The sequence below is a fragment of the Gallus gallus genome, chromosome 5, assembly GCF_016699485.2.
Source record: "Gallus gallus isolate bGalGal1 chromosome 5, bGalGal1.mat.broiler.GRCg7b, whole genome shotgun sequence".
Classification (NCBI taxonomy): domain Eukaryota; kingdom Metazoa; phylum Chordata; class Aves; order Galliformes; family Phasianidae; genus Gallus; species Gallus gallus.
Genome location: NC_052536.1, coordinates 45,795,640 through 45,815,415, shown reverse-complemented (window position 1 = coordinate 45,815,415; position 19,776 = coordinate 45,795,640). Strand labels below are relative to the sequence as shown.

The window sequence follows — 19,776 nt, the reverse complement described above, 5'->3', positions numbered from 1 at the left end:
GCATTTCCAGACTTCTAAATGCTGCCACATAAACAGACTAAAATGAAAAATTACACATTACTGCCAATTTGAAGAACTTTATCCAAAAACACAGTTTCCACCTGATGTTAACAAAACTTGTCATTTTCATCATCGTAAAAGAATGAATCAGTACCAAGTACATACATAGTGAAAGCAGTCAATAACTGGATAAGAATATAACAGGAGCTGAAAAGAATACAGTTCTGTTAGCTAAACTTGCTTACTACAGTAAATTTAGAGAAAACAGAGGTTATTCTTTAAGTTGTTTTTCTCTTTACAGATAGAGATCCACATTTCAAGAATGATTATTACAATAGTAAATGTTTGTTTAAACCAATCCATATACTACAAAAAAAAAATACAAAGAAATCCAGCAAACCTGTTAGTGTGCAAAACAAGGTAGTGGACACAAAGAACAAGAGATTAAACTGTCCAGTATTATTAGGGAAAATAACAGTGCATTCTAAGTGGCTCCTGTAAACTTTTTTAATGTGAGCTGAAGGAGGATGTCATTTCCAAATGACTTCCATTTTACGTGAAGTACAGATGCTTTTTCAGAAGTGCCACTAATAAGTTTATTTTGGAAAACAAAACATATCTCAAATATTGCCTATGTGTTTAACTGAAAAGTAAATGGTATAGGTTACCTCATAAAGCTAGCTACTGGATTTATTTACATTAGCTTAAAATTTCATTGAGGCTTTGCACTCCCTTCTAAACCTTTATAACTTCATAACTGAAAGAGAAGTTAGAGGATTAGAGAAATAACAAAACACTTTTCAGGTTTGATGCTCAGACAATAGAAAAAATAGTGCAACAGTTCACTACATTATATACCTTTCCAGCAAAGCTATCAAAATATTCAGACTTGTCTATTATTCTCACTTAAAAAAATACAGTGCTCTTCTTGCTTTCTTTTGATTAGGGAACTATGAACATCTTCAGATGTGTTTAAAATTGAAAAAAAAAAAAAAAGAAAAGAAAAAAAGAAAAAAAAAAGGAAATGCCAGCAACCCAGAGCTAGTCCTGCAAGTTGATCCACTGAAGCAGATTTCAGAAGTGAAGAAGTGTTATTAATGCAGTTGACTCCAGGTGGAGGTAAAGATCCCTCTGCAAAGAGCAGCTTGCAGGCTTGGGACCATCAGCTTCCTTGTGAAGGCAGCAACTGAAATGTGTTTTAGGACTAGAACTGTAAATAGTTTAATCTTACTCATTAATGGAACTGAACTCCTCAGGAAACACAACATAGCTTGGTGACTGGAGCTCAGGAAGCTCCCAAATCAATACCAGAACAAGCATGGACTGAAGGAAGGTTGTTCAGTGTTTTTCAGTTCCTAAGGACTACACTTCACTGTGTTTAAAAATAAGATTTAGAAATGCTTAAGCTGATTACAGTAGCTTTACCACACATCTGAGAAATACAGGTGTCACTTAGATGTGAAATACCAATGGCTCAGCACATTGTGATTGTTTTTCTTTTCAGAAAAGCCTGTGGCTCAGGGCTTGGCCCTGCAGTAAATCATAGAGAGCTTTCCTACTCTTCTATGTATGGTATTCTTTAGTGAGTGCTTTCAGTACATTTCACTTCACCCCAAGTACTTTGCCAACGACACTGATTTGCAAAATAAAACAAAGGACTTGGGGCTGGAGAAAACTTGATAAATGCAGAATGATACAGTAGTAGTTGTGGAGGGAAAAAAAATAAATCTAAAAGGTACCTTTGTGTTATATGGATACTGTATGATTCAATTGGAAAGCTTATTGGTCACATTCTGCTATTCTGCTTTGGGGAAATACATTGCAGTTTGTTGAAGTGGATAATGACTAAGATCTATCTACTGGAAGGGACATTATTTTAATGATCTTTGTATAATGTTACTATGAAGGTCACCAAAGGTTGTTAAGAACGGCTGAAGGACATTGCTGACATCCAAACGCTCACATGCTCTGATGCCAGAGAGAATGGAAAGAAGACAAAGGGAGAAATAAAATGAAGGTATGAAGATGCATGGTGACAAGTGATTTTGAAGTGATGGAGGAGAGTTCACATCAAGGTACTTTGGGAAGGTAAGATGTCTGAGACATTCCTGAAAAATGATTTGTCTCTGTTTTCCACTTCTGTTAATTGTCAGTAATAATGAGACAGCCTTAAGTTTTACTGGCATAAAGCTGTAGATTAAAGTAGTAAAGTGAGGTGCTGCTACTGTATGTACAGATAACATTTGACTCATTAACATTCCTTGTGTAACAAACCTGGATTGTGGGTTTTTGGTTTTGCAGGAGACTAAGCATCACTTCAGAAGATGATTCTTGCAGAATGGGAAACTTCCTATGCATTTTCAACATATGAAAAATATCTTCACTGGCAGTTTGCACTGGAAAGGTAAGAGTGGGCAGCATAATGATCCCAAGTTGTATCAAAAAGATGGACCCACTGGTTGTGTTGGTATGAATAGGCTTTTACCTTGGTACTAACGGGACAGAATGACACAAAACTGCCATACCATGTGGGGACGCACATTTCCCTAGAGATTGTTGGAGAGACAACTGTAGTCTTCAACTTTGTGCAAGAAGTGCCAAAACTGAAATGGGACATAGTTGGTTCCAGCCTGCTAGGATTTCCCTATGCATCCATACACCAGCATCAAGGTGACTTCATTTTTACCACCTTGAATTAGGAAGACAAGGTAAAACGCAAAGAGGAGCTGTAATGAGGAAAGACAAAAGTCAAATCTAGGGCATTAGAAGACTTTAAGACCTCAAGATGTCTTGAGTTCTTTAGGGTGTTGCCAGATCAGCAGCAGAAGGCTTTACTACTTGTTAAACCATCCTGATCTTGATCTTATGATGACTGACCAATGTACCAAGTAATAACATTCCTAGCAGAATATTGATCTCTGCTCTTCTGCTAAGGGAATAAATACTCTTGTTTCCCTGAGGATGAGCAAGCTGTAAGACAGGAGGAACGCGTTGTACCTGATGGCTAGCTCACTTAAACTCAGCTCAGACTGCGTGTGCAGGAAGGCAGCAGGGCTCAGAGGGGCAGATGAGAAGTTAATGAAGCACTAAGCTTTGCTTGTCAGAACCCTGATGTCTGACATTATCATCAGAGACCTGATTGCCCTTTTTCTTTCTGAGCATTAGCCAGATGAAATCCAGTTACCATAGCTCTGCGTGCTCCAAAAGCACAGAAGCATTTTGATCTGCAATTCTGATTTTCAGCCTTTTTTTCTCTATAATGGAACTCTGCCTTAGAATGAATAATTTTCTAGATTCTGCTCTGTGATTAGCCACAGGAAACCCAGTAAAATTACACTGTATAAATGAACAGAGCTACATGAAATTAATAGCTCTCAGCAGCCTGCAGAGTGATGTGAAGAGGATATTAAGAACTGGAATAATTTTGAGAACAGCAAAAAGGAAGCTTCTAATAATAGACAAAATGCATAACAACCTACAGACCAAAGACTTGTCTTTTTATTTGGTCCCAGGGACAAAGATTTTCTCTTTTAACTCCAAAAAAAAATGTACAGGGCTGGAATAAAATGTCTGTCTGCTGCTATTTTGCCCAGGGAGGTAGTGGAGTCACTGCTCCTAGAGCTGTTCAAGAAATGTTTATGTGTTGTACTGAGGGATGTGGTTTAGTGGGAAACGTTGGTGATGGGTGGATGAGTGGATTGGATGATCTTGGAGGTCTTTTCCAACCCTGGTGATTATGTGATTCTATTCACTCTTGCCTTTGTTAATACAGGCTGCTCTGCTGTTTGGTGCTGACAGCTCTCAAGTCCTATTGCCAACAAAGATTTTGGAGAGGGGGACCTCTTTACTTTCAAGGTAACTATCAGTCAGCTCACTTTTTCATTTAAATTGCTAAATACACTAATTATAGCAGATGAGTCTCTCTGCTATTGCTGCTGCATCAGCTTCAAAATCTGTTGCTCAATTTTGCAAATGCGTTGATATGAAAATACACCTCACTCCCTCATTTTATTTTGGGGGATATTAATACAGTGGACAAGCACAGATAGCCAGCCCTGGAGATAAAACTGTAACAGGAATGGCTGTGTGCATTTTCTCACCCAGTCCTCCTATCTAATGTCCCTTTTCAGCTACCTCCATGAGTGCTCAGCCTTCCATCTCCTTGCTGAGGTGGCTGCACAGCAGATGCATTCATCTGCTGCCTGCTTAGACCAAAATAAAATTTGTAAGTGACAGTTTGATTATTTGATATGTTGTTACAGATCCTGGGGCCATGGCTAGAAAAGGCACAAAGGGCATTCAGTTTGTTTCCCTGCTTCCTGTGGATCATTAATAACACTGGAGAGCGAAGTATTGCTTTTGTGCTTACAGCATAGCTGGGAGCCTAGTACTGCAGGTAGTTTTGCTTTATCTTCTACAAAACAAACTCTGAGCAGGCTCTTGTAACTGTTATCTGTGCTAAATGCTTTTATTTCAAGTAGATTTTCTACAAGTGGAATCCTGCTCTGAAGCTGATGCACAAAATACTCAGCAAAGCACAGAAGCCTCTTCAACTTTTTTACAGTATAGCTCTGGGGAGCGTATTTGCACTTACTCGTTATCCCTCAGTGACAGCACTTCTCCAGATGCTGGGCTCCAAGGAGAGGAGGAGCAGCTACGGCACTCCAAGTTAAGCTGTGCTGACAGTTGAGGATGTAACTTATACACACGTATAAAGAGGCAGTAATAGATATGGTCCTTTGAAATGTGCTATGGTACAGCCAAAATTTCTTCCCCATTCCCCTCTGTGGGTTAGCTGCACTTAATGATGGATGAGTCTCCTTTTTTAATGCTTGAATTTTAACCTTCCTGATACTTCTAGGAGATTAGTGACTGTAATGGATCAAGCCAGAACACAGAATATGAAAATATATACAGTATGTAATCACTGTCAAAACTGACCAGACTCTGAACCAGCTCCACTTGCTTCAATTTAGGGATCTTTTATATGCCTGATGGTATTCTGTGTATACTCTTGCATGCAGTATCCTTGCACCTGAATCTTAGAGATATTTTGGGTTTGTTTTTTTTTTTTTTTTGCAGCAAGAAAGTGACAGAACAGTTAACATCTTTAACTAGAAGATAGGAACTGCTTGTGCTTGCTGCCTGCACCTTGTTTTCCCATCACACTGTCAAGCCAATTACTTTAATTAAAGTTCCGTCTGGCCTTTTTTGACAACTCAGCCTGTAATGATGAAAGTACGTATGAGAATGATCTGGATTAGGGAGTCAGAATTCATTGTTTTCCAACACTCCTGCAATTACTATTAATTTCATATGAAAGTAGGGCACTTTCTTTGGGAAAAACAACACAAAACTGTCACTTGGGTTCATTAGCAGAGTGGTGGTTCTCTGCAATTCCCTCTCCAATACATTTCTCCATAGGTAAAGAGTTTAGTACAGTGCTTTGAGAAAAAAATGCAAACACTGCTAATTGCACTGAGATTAATATTCTAGGAAATTTAAACAAACCATTCCACTAGCAAAGTTACTTGGCAGTAGAATAACCTTGCTGGGCAAGTACCTTGTTGTCAAATTGGTTTTAATCATGGTGGAAAAATGTACTGTTCATGTGCTTTCAGGTTTTGGTATAACTTAGAACTACAGCTGCTGCAGTATAACTTACTTTCTGTGTAGCCAAGCTTCCATAACACCACTTCTCAAGATTTTTCTCAGAATGCATCTCTTCTGTCCTCAACCATCTTCACAGAAATCCTCTAAACTGGAAAATAGCTAAACACACAGAAGCTCATTTTCTCAACTGAGTTGTCATTGGATTTTTCATCCTCAGGTTAACTTACAAACACCTTACAAGAGAAAAATACAGTATCTTTCCAGCTTTAAAAGCAAGTTCACAAAGACAGGAAAAAAAAAATAGTGACTAGAAGCAATTCTAATCACCAATTTGGGGCATGCAGCTTTGATTCAAGTAACTGTCCACCAGCCCTGAAGGGAAATGAGTTTAAAGAGAAAAGGAAAATTCAAACTTCCCAATGGATTTGCCATCTCTTAGTCCAGCCTCAGGCTCAGTAGCAGGAAAGTGTCAAAAATAGGCTCTGTGCCTTCAGACAAGGCTTTCTGGAATTAGCAGAGTAGTTGCATGAGGCAGTACATATAGATTTGGAGCAATAATTTCTCTTCCACTGTCTCACTGTTCAAAATTTTGGGGGTTTTATTTTTGGTGTTTTTTTTTTTTTTGTAGCAAGAAGGAGATTTTCAAAGTAATTTCTTTTTCTCTCCACTCAGGATTTTTATAATCTCTGAAATAAGGACAGCTGCAACTTGTTTTGAAAAGGAAGTGCTCATGGGAATAATACAATGAAAATGATCCCCAATAGAAAAAAGTTCAGTGATCAGAGTTGTTACTTAAAGTAGGCTCTATAAAAGCCACTTCCAGGACCCTCACCAGAACCCAGAGACTTACTAAGATTGAGACACAGGTACTTGTGTACCTGCCACATCTTACCTTTCTGTGCTATTTCTACCCCACATATACAAGACAACACTCGCTGTTAATTAGGCTTCATAGTTCCCCATATTCATTTGCTACAACTGTATGCTTATGAAAGTATGAGCTCTCTGGAAAACCTGGATTATGATGAAATAAGCTTGAAAACATTATATTTGGCCTTTGGTTCCTGGATGTGACACATCTATAAACTCCTGTTGTCATTGCAATACAGTATCTCTACACAGAAATAGGGGCTATTTCTTGTACTGCCCTATTCCAATCACACTTTGTGCCTCTTCCTGCAAACAGCAGACAGATGGAGCATCAATTCCTAGATTATCATATCCAGTCACTGATAGTGGAAGGCAAGCGTTAGTAGCATGCATCTGTCTCTCATAATGTTAAGACTCACAATTACAAACACAGCTTAGTGTATGCAAGTGCTAGAATGCACACACAATGAACTTGTACTGCATCAGAACTGAGTCAACGCCTATCGCTTATTCCATCTGGAAAACTAACATGTTTAGCAACTATGACATAGAACAATTCTATACAATGTTGTACCACAGTAAAAAAATGCACAAAAATTTGACAAAACCCAGAAAAGCTGCTAGAAAAATCTCAACAGTAGAAAATAAGCACTTCCAGTATAAATCTCACTTTCTTTTTGTATCCACTATAATCACACTGGTCTGCCTTTCATTATATTTCCATACAAATGTTGTGTTGGTGCTGTTCTCCATTGGAGCTCTCACCTTCATATAGTTTGCCCTAACATCCAAAGCTTCTGCCATCAAGATTCATGATGATTAACTTGCATTTCTTTTCTGTGATTGTGGCAGTACTTATTCAACAAAGTCCCTACCTATACGTATTTATATAGATATACATGTATATATACACACATACATACATACACATGACAAATACTGCTGCAGTTATCCTCTCTTCCAGTGTTTGGAGTGACAGGCATCCTAGAACGTGAAGGCATACACCACTCCCACAACCACAATATTTCCAATTGTTGCTATGATCGCAATCCATAACAATATGGCATCATTTGAAGACCGGGATGTTTCTTCTGGTGGATTCTGCATGGAAGAAGCTGCATGGACATTGGCCGATGAGTTAAACAAGGAGTACTCTGTACTAAAGTCCTCATTTGGTGAGTCCATAAAGGCTCCTCCCATAACAGGAAGCTGCAAAGAAGAATATGGCAAAATTAGATTGAAAGCCAATGCATGCATTTGTTTGGTTTCGAAGTCATTATGAAAGGGTAACCACTAGCCAACCTCCCACATCACTGAGGTTCCATGTTCTTGGTGCTAAGCTGTCAGGACGATCATGTACATACTGTACACTACTTCTTCCATTTCTGTTAGGATTGTTTTTACTGAAAAAAAACCTATGCGTATTGCACATACCATCATACATCAGAGCTAGTCTACAGGCTCCAAGTAAAGCTACACAATAATATGAAATTGTCATTTCTTTTCAAAGGATAAAGAAATGGTAATCCACAAAAGCATTCACATACCAAAGCACAGCACCATAACTGTTTTAAGACTACCAGCAACAAACTCATCAAGTAAGCACAGTGTGGATGTGAGCAGGGAATTTGTTCCACTTTTATGTATGGCTTAGAAGCAAACACAATTTATATATGCAAAAACAAAAAACAAAAAACATGCATTGCAGAAGTTGTTACAGTAAAGAAGATGGAGTGCGCCAAGTGCACTAACTTCACTTGCAAAACATATCTGCAATGTGTTATTTATAAATCTATAAATTCTGATAATTCTGTATATCTAGAGAATTATTAATCTACGCAGTGGAAAACTTCAATTATGATAGACTTCAGAGTAATGAAGTTAGTGACAGATTTCCAGCATCACTACTACCTTACTGGGTGTTCTTAATGGTTTTTCCAGTGCTACCACAAAAAGTTTTCAGTTCTTCATTTGCAAATGTTTTTGAGGTTTTGGCAACTCTTCACCTATCCGAATTGGGCTCTCCTCTATGTATGAAACCAGAGTCTTTAGCCCAGTAACAACAAAATAAGAATCCTCTCTTCTTCAGTATTAGTAATAGTACTATTAGAGCTAGCAGCAGCTCAGTACTGCTGAAGTCACCATGGCCTACGAATAATGGAGTAATCAACCTTACTTTCCTTTAGCCACACCACAGAAGGCTGCTATAACCATGAGCGCTAAATTACCATGCCCATTGCTCACTGTGCTGGAAAATTAGTGTCTTTCAACACTATCCTTCAAATACTGCAACACACTTTGATTCGCCTGTTGGTACCAAGCTACATCCCACCTGTCTGCCTTCAGCTGTGCTATGGAGGCTGCTAAACAAGAGAGGACTCAAAGATAAGCCACCTCCCTCCTCCCACAATGGTGGCTGTAATCTAATATTAGAGCAAAGAATTTGCTAAGTGTGACAGTAAGGCAATCTTTTCCTTGATATTCAGAACATTCTACAAAGCAGTCACTGTTTCAAAAACTGACTGCTGAGCAGATTTTGTTTGTACTGGAAAATATGTCACATTTCAAATGAAACAGAGACAGAAACAGTTATGTCATACTTCCTAATCCACATTAAATAAAATTATTTTTGAGAGCAAATAAATGGTATGATTAGACAAAAGCAGTTTACTTGAAACCAAACAGGAAACTGCAAAAGTCAGGTCTGGAACACTGGCCCTGCACCAAAGAATTTTTGCTTCTACTTTCAGCACTGTGCTTTATAGAGAGCAAAAGCTTCAATTTTGCAGCAAGCCCAGCTTGCTCCTCTGAATCCAACAGCACCAGCATCTTTTACATCTTGGGATTCAATAGAGAAAACTGTTCAATTTAACCAGAATTCCTTTTTATGTAGGGATTAAAGTCAGAATTGGCTTTTATAGCAAATGCAACCAGAGCATTCATGCAGAAGAGCTGCCATTCAGCAGCTATGGAGATACTAGTTAAAGCAGCAAACAACGGGCACATGTTTACTACAGCAGCAGCAAAACGCTTACTCTTTTTAGTATTTACATTGATCAAATCTACAAAGTCTTTCAACTACAGCAACCATCCTTGGTGATTGTTCATGGAAGACACACAGGTACATGTAAATGTGCATGAGCCCAAGACTGTGAGGTTGTGAGCACTGTTCCAATAAGTGATATCTGTTTTTTGGGCCACACATTCTCTACCTTCTGTGAATTATTTGAGCTGACAAGGTTCCACTGTGCTGATCCACATGGTGCTGTCACAAGGGCAGGGAGCACGCATGTAGCAGCACAGCTACACACCATGCTGCAAGTGATGTCAGATCTGGGCTTCCTCATTCCATGCAAGGCTCAAACAAGCTGTTTTCACCATCTGAGGGGAACACATGGTGAAACAGCTCATCTGAGTCTCCAAAAGGCTTGCAGTGACCTGACATAAAACCCTGATGTTCAGCACCTGGCACAGGCTCTTTCTGTAAAATTGACTTTCAGTTTTTCTGTTTGTAGGTCAGTGGCACTTTCATTGGCAGATCTGGAAATAAACCTCACTGCTGATTTCCCATTTGAAAAAAAATTGATCATTACTAAATTTTCATTCTCCCTCCCACTGATAAAACATCCTCATGTAAGAACACAGGAATGGCCAGAAAGCTGATTTTCTGGGCTGTGACTGGCTTTAAGCACCAACAATGGCCCTAAGTGCTCAGGAAAGAGTAAAAGCACAACTGGACAAGTATATCTGATCCTACTTCTTTGGTTTGTAAACTCAATGCTATTACTCTGGATTTAATAACTAACTCTCAAAGAATTTTGTTACCATGAACACATCTAAAGCTGTGCAGGCTTCTCAATCCAGCTTCTTGCTGCCACTTATCTGGAAGGGTTGCCCAGTGATTAGCACCACATAAGTGAGCTGTTGGAGACGCATTTGGCTCTCCAGTGGAGAGGGAAGCACAGAGAAAATACAAACTGGTGATCTATCTTAGTGGTAGATTAACCTCAGTAAGATAACGTCACCCTTAGCCTTGATGTCTTTGATTCTCCCAAAAGGCACAGCATCTTCCCTTTTCAGCCTCATTTAAGATATTGCATTAAAGCTTGTGAGACATTCATACCCAACACTAATTGGAGCTGTGAAGTGCTTGTAATAAACTGTAGGCTAAGGAGAGAAACCCTGCAGTACTTCCTGTTCTTGCTGCACTTGCCTGTCTCTGCCTCTGCAAAACATACAACAATTTATTTTAGCCAAGAACTTAACCCACATCATTGCTATTGCGCAGGCATCCTCAGAGGGTATTATAGTTGGAGCAAAGCAGTGGAGCACCTGTTCCACACTCCTCAAAATCCCTGCGTGAGGAGACCAGGGAAAAAGGTTAACTGGGAAACGTGGCAGTGAGGGATACGGCAGGAGAGGACGGTGAGGGAGAGTGCCATAGCTCTGAAACTCTTTTCTGAGTCAATAACACAAAGTACATCTCTTGCTAAATAGCTTCTGGGAACAGCAAAGAAAAAATCTGAACTATTAAATAACAGGCAAAAAAAGCCCAAACATAACATCAAGAGTAAAGAGAACCCCCATGGCGCTGAATGCCTCCTCCTGGCATTCTCCTCAGCCATCCTCAGCTGAGGGCCAGCAGGAGTAGAACAGGGCTCTTGAACAGTTAAAATGATACATTTGCCTGTTGGCAAAAAAAAAAAAAAAATATATATATATATATATATATATATAAATCTGTTTTATAACTTAAATGATTCACATAAAGGAAAGAAAACATGGCAGGTCCCATTCACCAATACTCTAAAAATGATGGCTTAAGTAACATCACATAAAATCCATCATTTAGCAGTAACGTTGTTCCATTTCTTTGAGAATCAGAGAACATCTTTTACATCAAGCTAGACAAGTACGACATTCAGTTCCTGCTATGTTAGAGGGAATCCAGGCTCAGCAGATAGATTTGAAAGCACAGCTAAATCTTCCAGTAGCTGTTTTCAAGAGACCAGGAAACCTCAGCAGCATCTTTGACAGATATGCTGGACCACTAGTGGATGGAGCTCAGCTAAATCTTTATCCCTAAGCATGGCCACACCTCAAGTACTTTGTAAGAGAACGTGCCTTATGCAGACCAAAGCACCTTTCAGCGCAAAGTTATTCTGCTGAACCAGTTGAAAGAAACAGTAATTGGTGAGAAGGTGTTTCCATCCTGTTTTTTTTTTTCCCCAACTCTTATATTTCTGCGCAAGTAGCATGCAAGTTACCTTAGTGAAAAAGGCACAGTTCCATTCCACACAATCTAGATTTCCCAAATTCTTTCTTGTAATAGCTCTTACTATTCAAACAACAACAACAAAAAAAAAAAAAAGAAAAAAAAAAAGAAAAAGAAAAAACCAACAACAACCAAACAAAACAAGAATAGCAAAACAGCAACAAAAAACACCCGACTGCTTTCAAATTGACTACTATCGGTGTCAGTTAACTGCTCTTGGATCTCATCTTCCAAATGTGGAAGACGAGGAGCAAGTAGAAGTCCTTAATTGCTGAAAATTGAAACAGAGTCTGAAATGGAAACAGAGGAGGGGTTCCTCCTCTCATCCCTAGTCTCAAGAGTTCCTCCTCCCCTTCCAGCCAATGTCAGTAATGCTGCATCAAGAAAAAGAGGAAGCTTTGCTCAGAGCTGAACAAAAATAAAAACAATTGTATAAAGAACCATCAAGTCTAAGTTTCATTATTTAATTTAAATTATGGGTATATATTGAGTGCGGGAGGGTAAAGAGAAAGGAAGTGTAACACAAGCTGACTGTAAAGATATTCTGTATCTTCAAGAATAAAAAAAAACATTCCCACCATAAATAGAAAGTCAAATGATGAGGTTTAAACAGAAAACCACAGAACAGAGCTCAAGAGTAGGCACATAGGAATAACTAAACGAAGCCGAATCCCATTTCTTAATTTGGAAAAGGGCTGCACAGGCCCACCCTCCATTGTTGTCTTTGAAGTCATCTTTATTTGCGACAAAGTGTCAATGTCCCATGATCAATTCATTATTGTGGCCAAGATATCTTAGTAGCAAAGAAAGGGGCTGATGACTACAGTTTCTAGAATTTTCTTTCTCCACCATCTGCCTTAGCCTAACACAATACTTAGGCTGTTTCATGGAAGGAGGCAGTGACATAGCCATGGGGAAAGGATGGGAATTAATAACCATTCATGGCAATAGAAGCAACAATACAATTTCAAAACTATAACTAGTTCCAGATTAAAAAATCATTAGACTTGAGAAATGAGCAAAAACTGTGTGTAAGTTACTGTATCTTCCAGTATTCAGTAATCAGCATGCTTCTCACAAAAACTAGAAGAATTTCAAGGGGTTGGTGTTCAGGGACTTAGACCTAGAAGGATATTTTGGACACCTTACTCATCTAGACAAAATATAATTGCATACAATTTCCTCTGTGCCGCATATGCTGATTATGTTCAAACTTAAACCCAGTAGGAAGAAAAACCTTGCATGCTAGCTCCAATCCCTGCTACACAACCCATGAAAAATTAATTGGTTGAGATTTAGCTATACCACAGCAACAGGCATGATATCGCTTAGCTCTATTTCATCAGAGAAATTATTTACTATTCCATGAAGACTCAAAAGCTTTCAAACTATTCATTTGATGTTTTACACAATGATGGCTGCACTACAAAAGGCTAGGATACATCTACCTATTAAGGGAAGTAATCACTACCACTGCAGCTCTGCTGTACCTAATGAGAGGGTATAAATGCCTCATTTTCAGCACCTTGGAAACAGCCACCTGGAATCTATCTTCAAATATGATAACAGAAGAGGCCAGTACCCTCATCATAATGCATATCCACTGGGAAAATATCATTCTGTGATGACTTCCAGAAATCCGTTTACCCATGCAAAATACTTCCAGGCATCCAACAGTAAGGCTTAAAATGGAAATAAAAACAATGTAACTGTCTCAACTGAAACCATGATTATTTCCCTGAAGTTTATATAAGCTTATATTATCAGGCTCCCTCAAAATACACAGGAAAGAGAAAACTGATAACAATGCAAGCAATATTATTTGGGCTACGTGTCATTTTCATTCAACATTTTATACCAGTTTATTTTCTTCTTTCATTTTCATGTTGCATTACATTTTCAAAAAAGAAAAGAGGAGGGCTGAGGTATGCTGATAAAGAATCCAAGATCTATCTCTTAAGTATTAAGCCTATCTTTATAAGTGCTTTTGCTTGCCTACTTGGCATGTAGTTCAAGACGCACAAAAAGCCCAAGAGTAAGAAAAAAAATGTATTCCACTTGAGATGGAAAAAAAAAACAGGTAGAAAAAACTGACAGTGTTAACCCCCTTCACACTGGGAGACCATATGAGCAGCAGCACACATGAAGGTCAAGTAAAATATACAATGCAGCTTGTAGGAAGATAGGAGGACTGCCAAATGTTATTCCTACTGCATACACTTCACTTGATAGAATACCAACATCTGGCAGACTGTCATGCTTCTTGATTCCATCAGGCATATCAGGCTCAACATATGGCTTGAACAACCTATAGACCGCACATCCCCCGACTTATTCTTTAATGCTTAAGGAGTGGTTTATACCTGAAGAAGAAACCACATTAATGTGCCTGCAAATTAATAATTGTATTTTGTATTTTGTCCACAGGAGTGAGTTAATCATACATTATGCAAGAAAATAAAAATTAGAATGTGAAAAACACTGAAAACTTCCTAACTTCTGGAATTTGAGATGAAACTCATAGAAAGCTGTCTTCCAAACGTGGAATATCAAGAGAAGGCTAAAACTTGGTCACCTGTAAACCTTGAGTGCTCAAGAACCAGACAAGTGCTATCAGGCAACTGTTTCAGCCATCTCCTAGGATTTACTGTTCCCACAACAGAGTCCAAGGAAAAGAATCAAAATGTTTCTTATCCACTTTGGTGCAAAGTCAACAGGCATAGCTTAAATACATTTTACAAAAGTCTTAAAATAAGCCTGGATCACTTTGCTTTGAAGTAGAGGAGGAACACCCATATGGGACATTTCACTAGCCCTTTGGAGGGCAGAAGGCCTCAAAGTGTGAGAACAGCCTTCCTCAGAGCCAAATATTCCATATGTTCTCACAAACCCAGATTCTCACATCTTAGGTTTTGCTCATGTTTTAAGATAATAAAGGGATGATTAAGTGTGGCTGAACTAGACAACAGCTGATGACATCTTTATCACGCCAAAGAAAACAGAACAGCCAAACCATCTGTGTTATATTTAAAACTGTTCAAACAGTTCAAAGAACATTACAGAAAAATATAATAAATTATGCATTGATGTTATCTCTCTAGATAAGTGTGAGTCTATATATTTATGCACAAAGTAGCACTCCTTAGTGACTGTTTATATACATACGCGCAGGATGGGCTCAAATCAATGTATAATTTATTATACTTCTATTTGCAGTTCAGTGTTTGTACTTTGAACTGTTATAGTTGGCAGGGCTGCACAGGATAATTAAAAGGCATAAATATGTAACAGTTTTCCTTGGGAATGTGTGTTTTCTTACACAAAAATGACTTCAGAAAAACTTCTTCAGTTATTTGTGTGTTACAGAAGGGAGAGAAGAGAACAGAGAAAAGGAGGCAAAATTTACTGTGCATGCATTCTTTTTCTTCATTTTATTCAGTGTAATCTGAACTATAGAATCACCACTGGTCTGGAGGACTGAAACGGTTCTGGGAGCTCATGCAGCGTGGTGGCCTCCCAAACTTTATAGAAGACACAAGTTTCCAATCCCCTGGCATCCTAAGGTCTTTGGATCAATGCTTTGAAAGTGCAAGCATCTTAATTCACTTAAAATAAACAGAAGATAAATGTTTTTGTCCCTGAGGTTCACAGAATCATAGAATTGCTCAGGTTGGAAAAGACCTTAAAGATCATCAAGTCCAACCGTGTCCCCGAGTCTGACACAGCTCAAGTATAGAAAAAAAATAACTACGAACAACACTGCAACAGATGAAGTCTTTCACACAAAGAGCGTCAAAAAACAATCAGGAAATGGGCAGGTTCCAAGTTCAGTAAGAATTTCTCCAAAGCCTGACAGGCAAAGTAAAAAGATGCAGACTTTTCTTCAAACCTGAACTTCAGAACCCTTTGAACTTCAGATGGTAAAAGCAACAAAACAACAACATAGCTAAGGGATACCTCGGTGCTTTAGGAGACAGAATTCAGAGCAAGACAAATGCACACACATACCCTTGTACTGATACTCACTTGCACATGCAGTCAAGTATACGATAATGTGGCAGCATCTTACACCCTCATGCGCAAATTTAAAATAACCAATCTAGTCAAAAGCAGCCCAAGAGTGAGAATGAGCTTTAACAGCTGAATGCAAACAGCTGAAAACAAAGTAAGCAAACAACACCAAAATCTAAAAGCCTGCTTTATTAAATCCTTTCTACAAATCCTATAAGAACAACTGAAGTAAAACACCTAGCTCTAAGAGACTTTAGCATGTGCAACACAGTGCAGTTCCCAGCCTAACTGGGTTCTTCAGTGATGGTACTCCAGGTAATCTGCTCCATGAAGTCCCCTAGCATATTGACAGATCTTGTGAAATTACAAAGGAGATCAAAGATTGAGAGATAAAGGAGAGAGAAAGATTTTTTAAGATGTCGTTTCTTTTAACCAATTCTGTATTTTCTTACTTTGAAAGTGCTCTGAAAGTCATAAGTCCTACTGTAATATGAATGTTTGTACACCGAAAGCATAGTCAAAGGGATAAAGGTAAGATAACAAAGGTATGACCATAACAAATAGATAAGCATGTTCATCTGGCTGAAAGTGAGGTCAATTAGGTGGTTTAAAACATTCCCAAATAAAATACAGTTTTCTACCTATTTATTGATAGCCCTGTTCACAAGACAATCTTTTATAAGAGACCTCGAGAGATCTCTTAGAACTCCATCAAAGCACAGGTGTGCCCAGAGTGCTTTCCTCCTAGCACATGACCTGTTCCAGTTCTCCCTTGAAGATAAATTGTAAATCATGATGCAAGATCACATAATACACACCCTGACTGGAGAGACGGTACAAAATTGACCAGTGCAATATATCCTTAAAAGAGAACATAATGCCTTTCATCTGCAGTTTACTGTTAATTGAAGTTCCTCTAAGGTAAGGAAAGACATTATTTATCTATTGGCAAGTACACAATTAATTACAGAATAAAATCACATTTAATCCTATTGCTAAGAAAGCATCATGGAAATATCACTGATAAAATGCAATACACTGTTACAAGAGGACCGTCCATCTTAAAAATTCACAATCAGCTAGAAATAAGCTAATAAAAATAAGTTCCAGCTCAGTTCAGGGATCAGTGACCTAAAGAAGTGGGAAATTAAAAAACAAACAAAACAACCCAGATTGGGATGTAAAACTTGCAAGCAATTCTAAAGTCTTATTCCTATATTGCTAATGTGGATTCAAATTAAGCCAGCAAAACAAACACATCAAATTTAAAAGATGAATGTGATGTGGTTTAAGGCCAATTCCAAACCATATTCCATTTAATACAGCCTACAGGGCTTATAGATTCCAGTGGAAAAACTCTATGGGCTTTAAAGCAAAAACACTACTGACCATAGGCAGTCACCCAATTGAAGAATAACAGTTTGAGATACAGCAGGTACCATGGGCAAGCTGGACAGTGCTCACGAAGTTTTTATACCATCCTTGATATTGGTCATGCCAGTACCTTGGGAAACTGTCCTCCTTTTATCCATTTTGGTGTTTTAACTTCTTCATAAAAATTGAAGGTTATTTCTTGAGAAATGGTTGAGCTTCGCTGCAGCTTTGCTTAGCTTCAGTTTACACAAAGCCTACCACATTGGTGTCCCAGTCTTGTCTGGACACTTTCACTACAACATTATTCATTTGCTACTGTAACTAGTAATTGCAATTACCAGAGACTCTTGATATCAAGATCTAAAAGTGTAAGCAACCATCTGCTGTTGAATTCCCCTTGTCAGTGCATGGCATATCCACACCTGCTATATGTATCCAAAAATCAAGCCAATGAATTCACTGAATCCAGTTCTCTTTCTGTTAGACTTTAATGATATTTACTGCACCCACATCAGTTTGGAGGAATAACAAGCAAAAAAAAAAAAAAAATCACCCATAATTTTTTCCACCTCATTTATGTTAAGAAACACATGAGTGAATAGCAACAGTGAAGAGTTTGCCCCTTCAGAACTGCCCGAAACCAAGGAGGATTCCCCTTGGAAAAATCTTGAAGACACTCAAAAAGGTAGAGTTTCAGTATCTTGAAGCAAGTCTCTAAAGAAACCTGTGATATAAAACACACACAAAACACACAAAAGGCAGCAAGTCAAACCTCCTCAGGAGGGACCGTATGAAATGTGGCCGTCCCAGTAAATAAAAGAGCAAATGCAGCATGGTTAAACTTTAATTCTATTTGGCTCTCTCAAAGCAGATGCTTGCAGACAGATTTTTGTTTCAACCACTAATGACTGTCATACACAATCATGTCACTGATTTCAGAGGGCTGCAGGGTTTATACGCTTGCAGGCAAAACTGACAAGACACAGCTAAAGAATATTCACAAAATCCAATACCCTGCTTAGTCCAACAGAGACATTTAAACACTGCAATCAAGATAAGAGAACCAGACTGTGCCATGCAGTTTCAGTAATTCTAACAGGGAGAGGAATAATCATCAGACTGTGCTGGTGCCTGTTACAGATTCTGTGTATAAAACAATGACCTTCCTTGCTGTGGTATGGAAAGTCACAGCGTTGTCCTCCTCAATGCTCCCAGGCCTAGTTTTCTGGATCATCACAAAGATAACAGGAGGTAGTTACTAAAGCAGAGAGACAAACATAGGCAAGGGGACATGAGGAAGAAGCACGTCAGAAATATGTGCAAGGGAAGACAATCTGTTGAGAAGCCATGTATACTATATGTACTTCACTTAGGCCCAGAGTAAATCTTCTCCAAGTTATCTATTTATAAGCTTCAAATATAAGCTCCATAGTAGTTTTACAATGGACCATGGATAACTTCAGGGTTTTTTTTCCTTCAAGATCTAGAAAGAATGAGAATACTCATTCTCTACTCTGAGGCTGTGCTTCTAAAGTTTGTATCTTACAGTCTCAGATAAGATTATATCAAATGGAACACAAGTCTGGAAACAAAAAAGAACTTTAAGTTACATAGAACTGCTTTCATGAACGATGTTTCACCCAATTTTACCAAGAACAACTACTTGTTCTCACCACTCAAGTAGAGAAAGAAGTGGAAATATTTTCTTAATGTTTTAAATCTTTTGTCTCTCTCCTTCACTTCTAAGGGTGGACAAAGCCTGCGTGAAAAAAGGGACTAACAATAGAATATCTATATACGTGTAAGGGCCACCACTGACATTAAACACTTTCTTCAGATATTATGTAAGGATGCCAAGCTGTGTATTGCAGCTCTCACCATCGTGGCACTTTCCCTTCCATGAGGCAGTACATCACTGCAATACTGTTACAAACAGTGACATCATCTCTGAAGTGAATGCAAAACATGAATTTAACATGTCAGACCCAGACTCAGTAAAGTCATTCAGTAACCTGACCAAGCCACAATAGAAGGCTTAGCTTTCCCACTGCTTCTTCCATTAGGAGCCATTTCCCTCTGAAGCCCTGCTGTGCAGGCACCATTCAAGTTTCCACAAATTGAAAACACCCGTTTTGGAAAATACCACAGTACCACTCTCCACAGATAACCATGTTGCTTGTAAATCTGACCACCACACATCTCTTTTGTTTCAAGCTACCTACAGTTGTACCATGAGGAAAAATAATAACGGAACATTAACAGTTCGTTCTAGTCCTGCTGATCTCACAGACAAAAATACAAAGAGAGGAAAAAAGAATTTCTAGAAAGCATTGAAGTGTATGACTCATTATTTAGCAAATATAATTGGGTCATATCTGCCTCTGGAATGACCTGGCATCTTTTAGTACATCTCATGCCAAGAAAATTTTTACCTATTACTCAGTACCAAGCCTTGGATACCAATTGATCAGGACCTATGAAGGCTCCAAATGGGATTGGTTTTCAGCAAGAATCTGCTCATGTGTAGAGAACAACAGTATGTCCACCCTTTTTAGAAAACATCAAGTATGGGCTATAGCAGAGGAAAGGCCCTGATTACTGAAGATAGTTGCCTCATGCCAGTTCTTCGTAGC

At 38.6% G+C, this 19,776-nt stretch overlaps 1 protein-coding gene and 1 long non-coding RNA gene across 5 annotated transcripts in view; one reads left to right on the top strand and one right to left on the bottom strand.

Moving 5' to 3' along the window:
• The window catches only part of LOC107053542, a 78,840-nt gene extending 66,641 nt beyond the window's left edge, over window positions 1–12,199 (top strand). For 3 of the 4 annotated variants that reach the window (XR_005860560.2, XR_005860559.2, XR_005860561.1), the window contains exons 5-6: window positions 1,908–2,088; window positions 2,302–12,199. This is a non-coding gene — a long non-coding RNA (uncharacterized LOC107053542). The remainder of the gene's footprint in view (window positions 1–1,907; window positions 2,089–2,301) is intronic. The other variant, XR_005860558.2, reaches the window with a different exon arrangement.
• On the bottom strand, window positions 62–7,740 carry C14orf132 (chromosome 14 open reading frame 132). The gene is made up of 2 exons (XM_040702050.1): window positions 7,411–7,740; window positions 62–5,772 (listed from the first exon to the last, which is right to left on the bottom strand). Exon 1 carries the CDS (start codon window positions 7,738–7,740, stop codon window positions 7,468–7,470), a length of 273 nt encoding a protein of 90 aa, XP_040557984.1. The 3' UTR covers window positions 62–5,772; window positions 7,411–7,467.
• Window positions 12,200–19,776: the final 7,577 nt, after the last annotated feature.

Excerpts from the sequence above, each read along its gene's own strand:
- C14orf132 (XM_040702050.1), bottom strand. The coding sequence starts at position 7,740 with ATGCATGCATTGGCTTTCAATCTAATTTTGCCATATTCTTCTTTGCAG.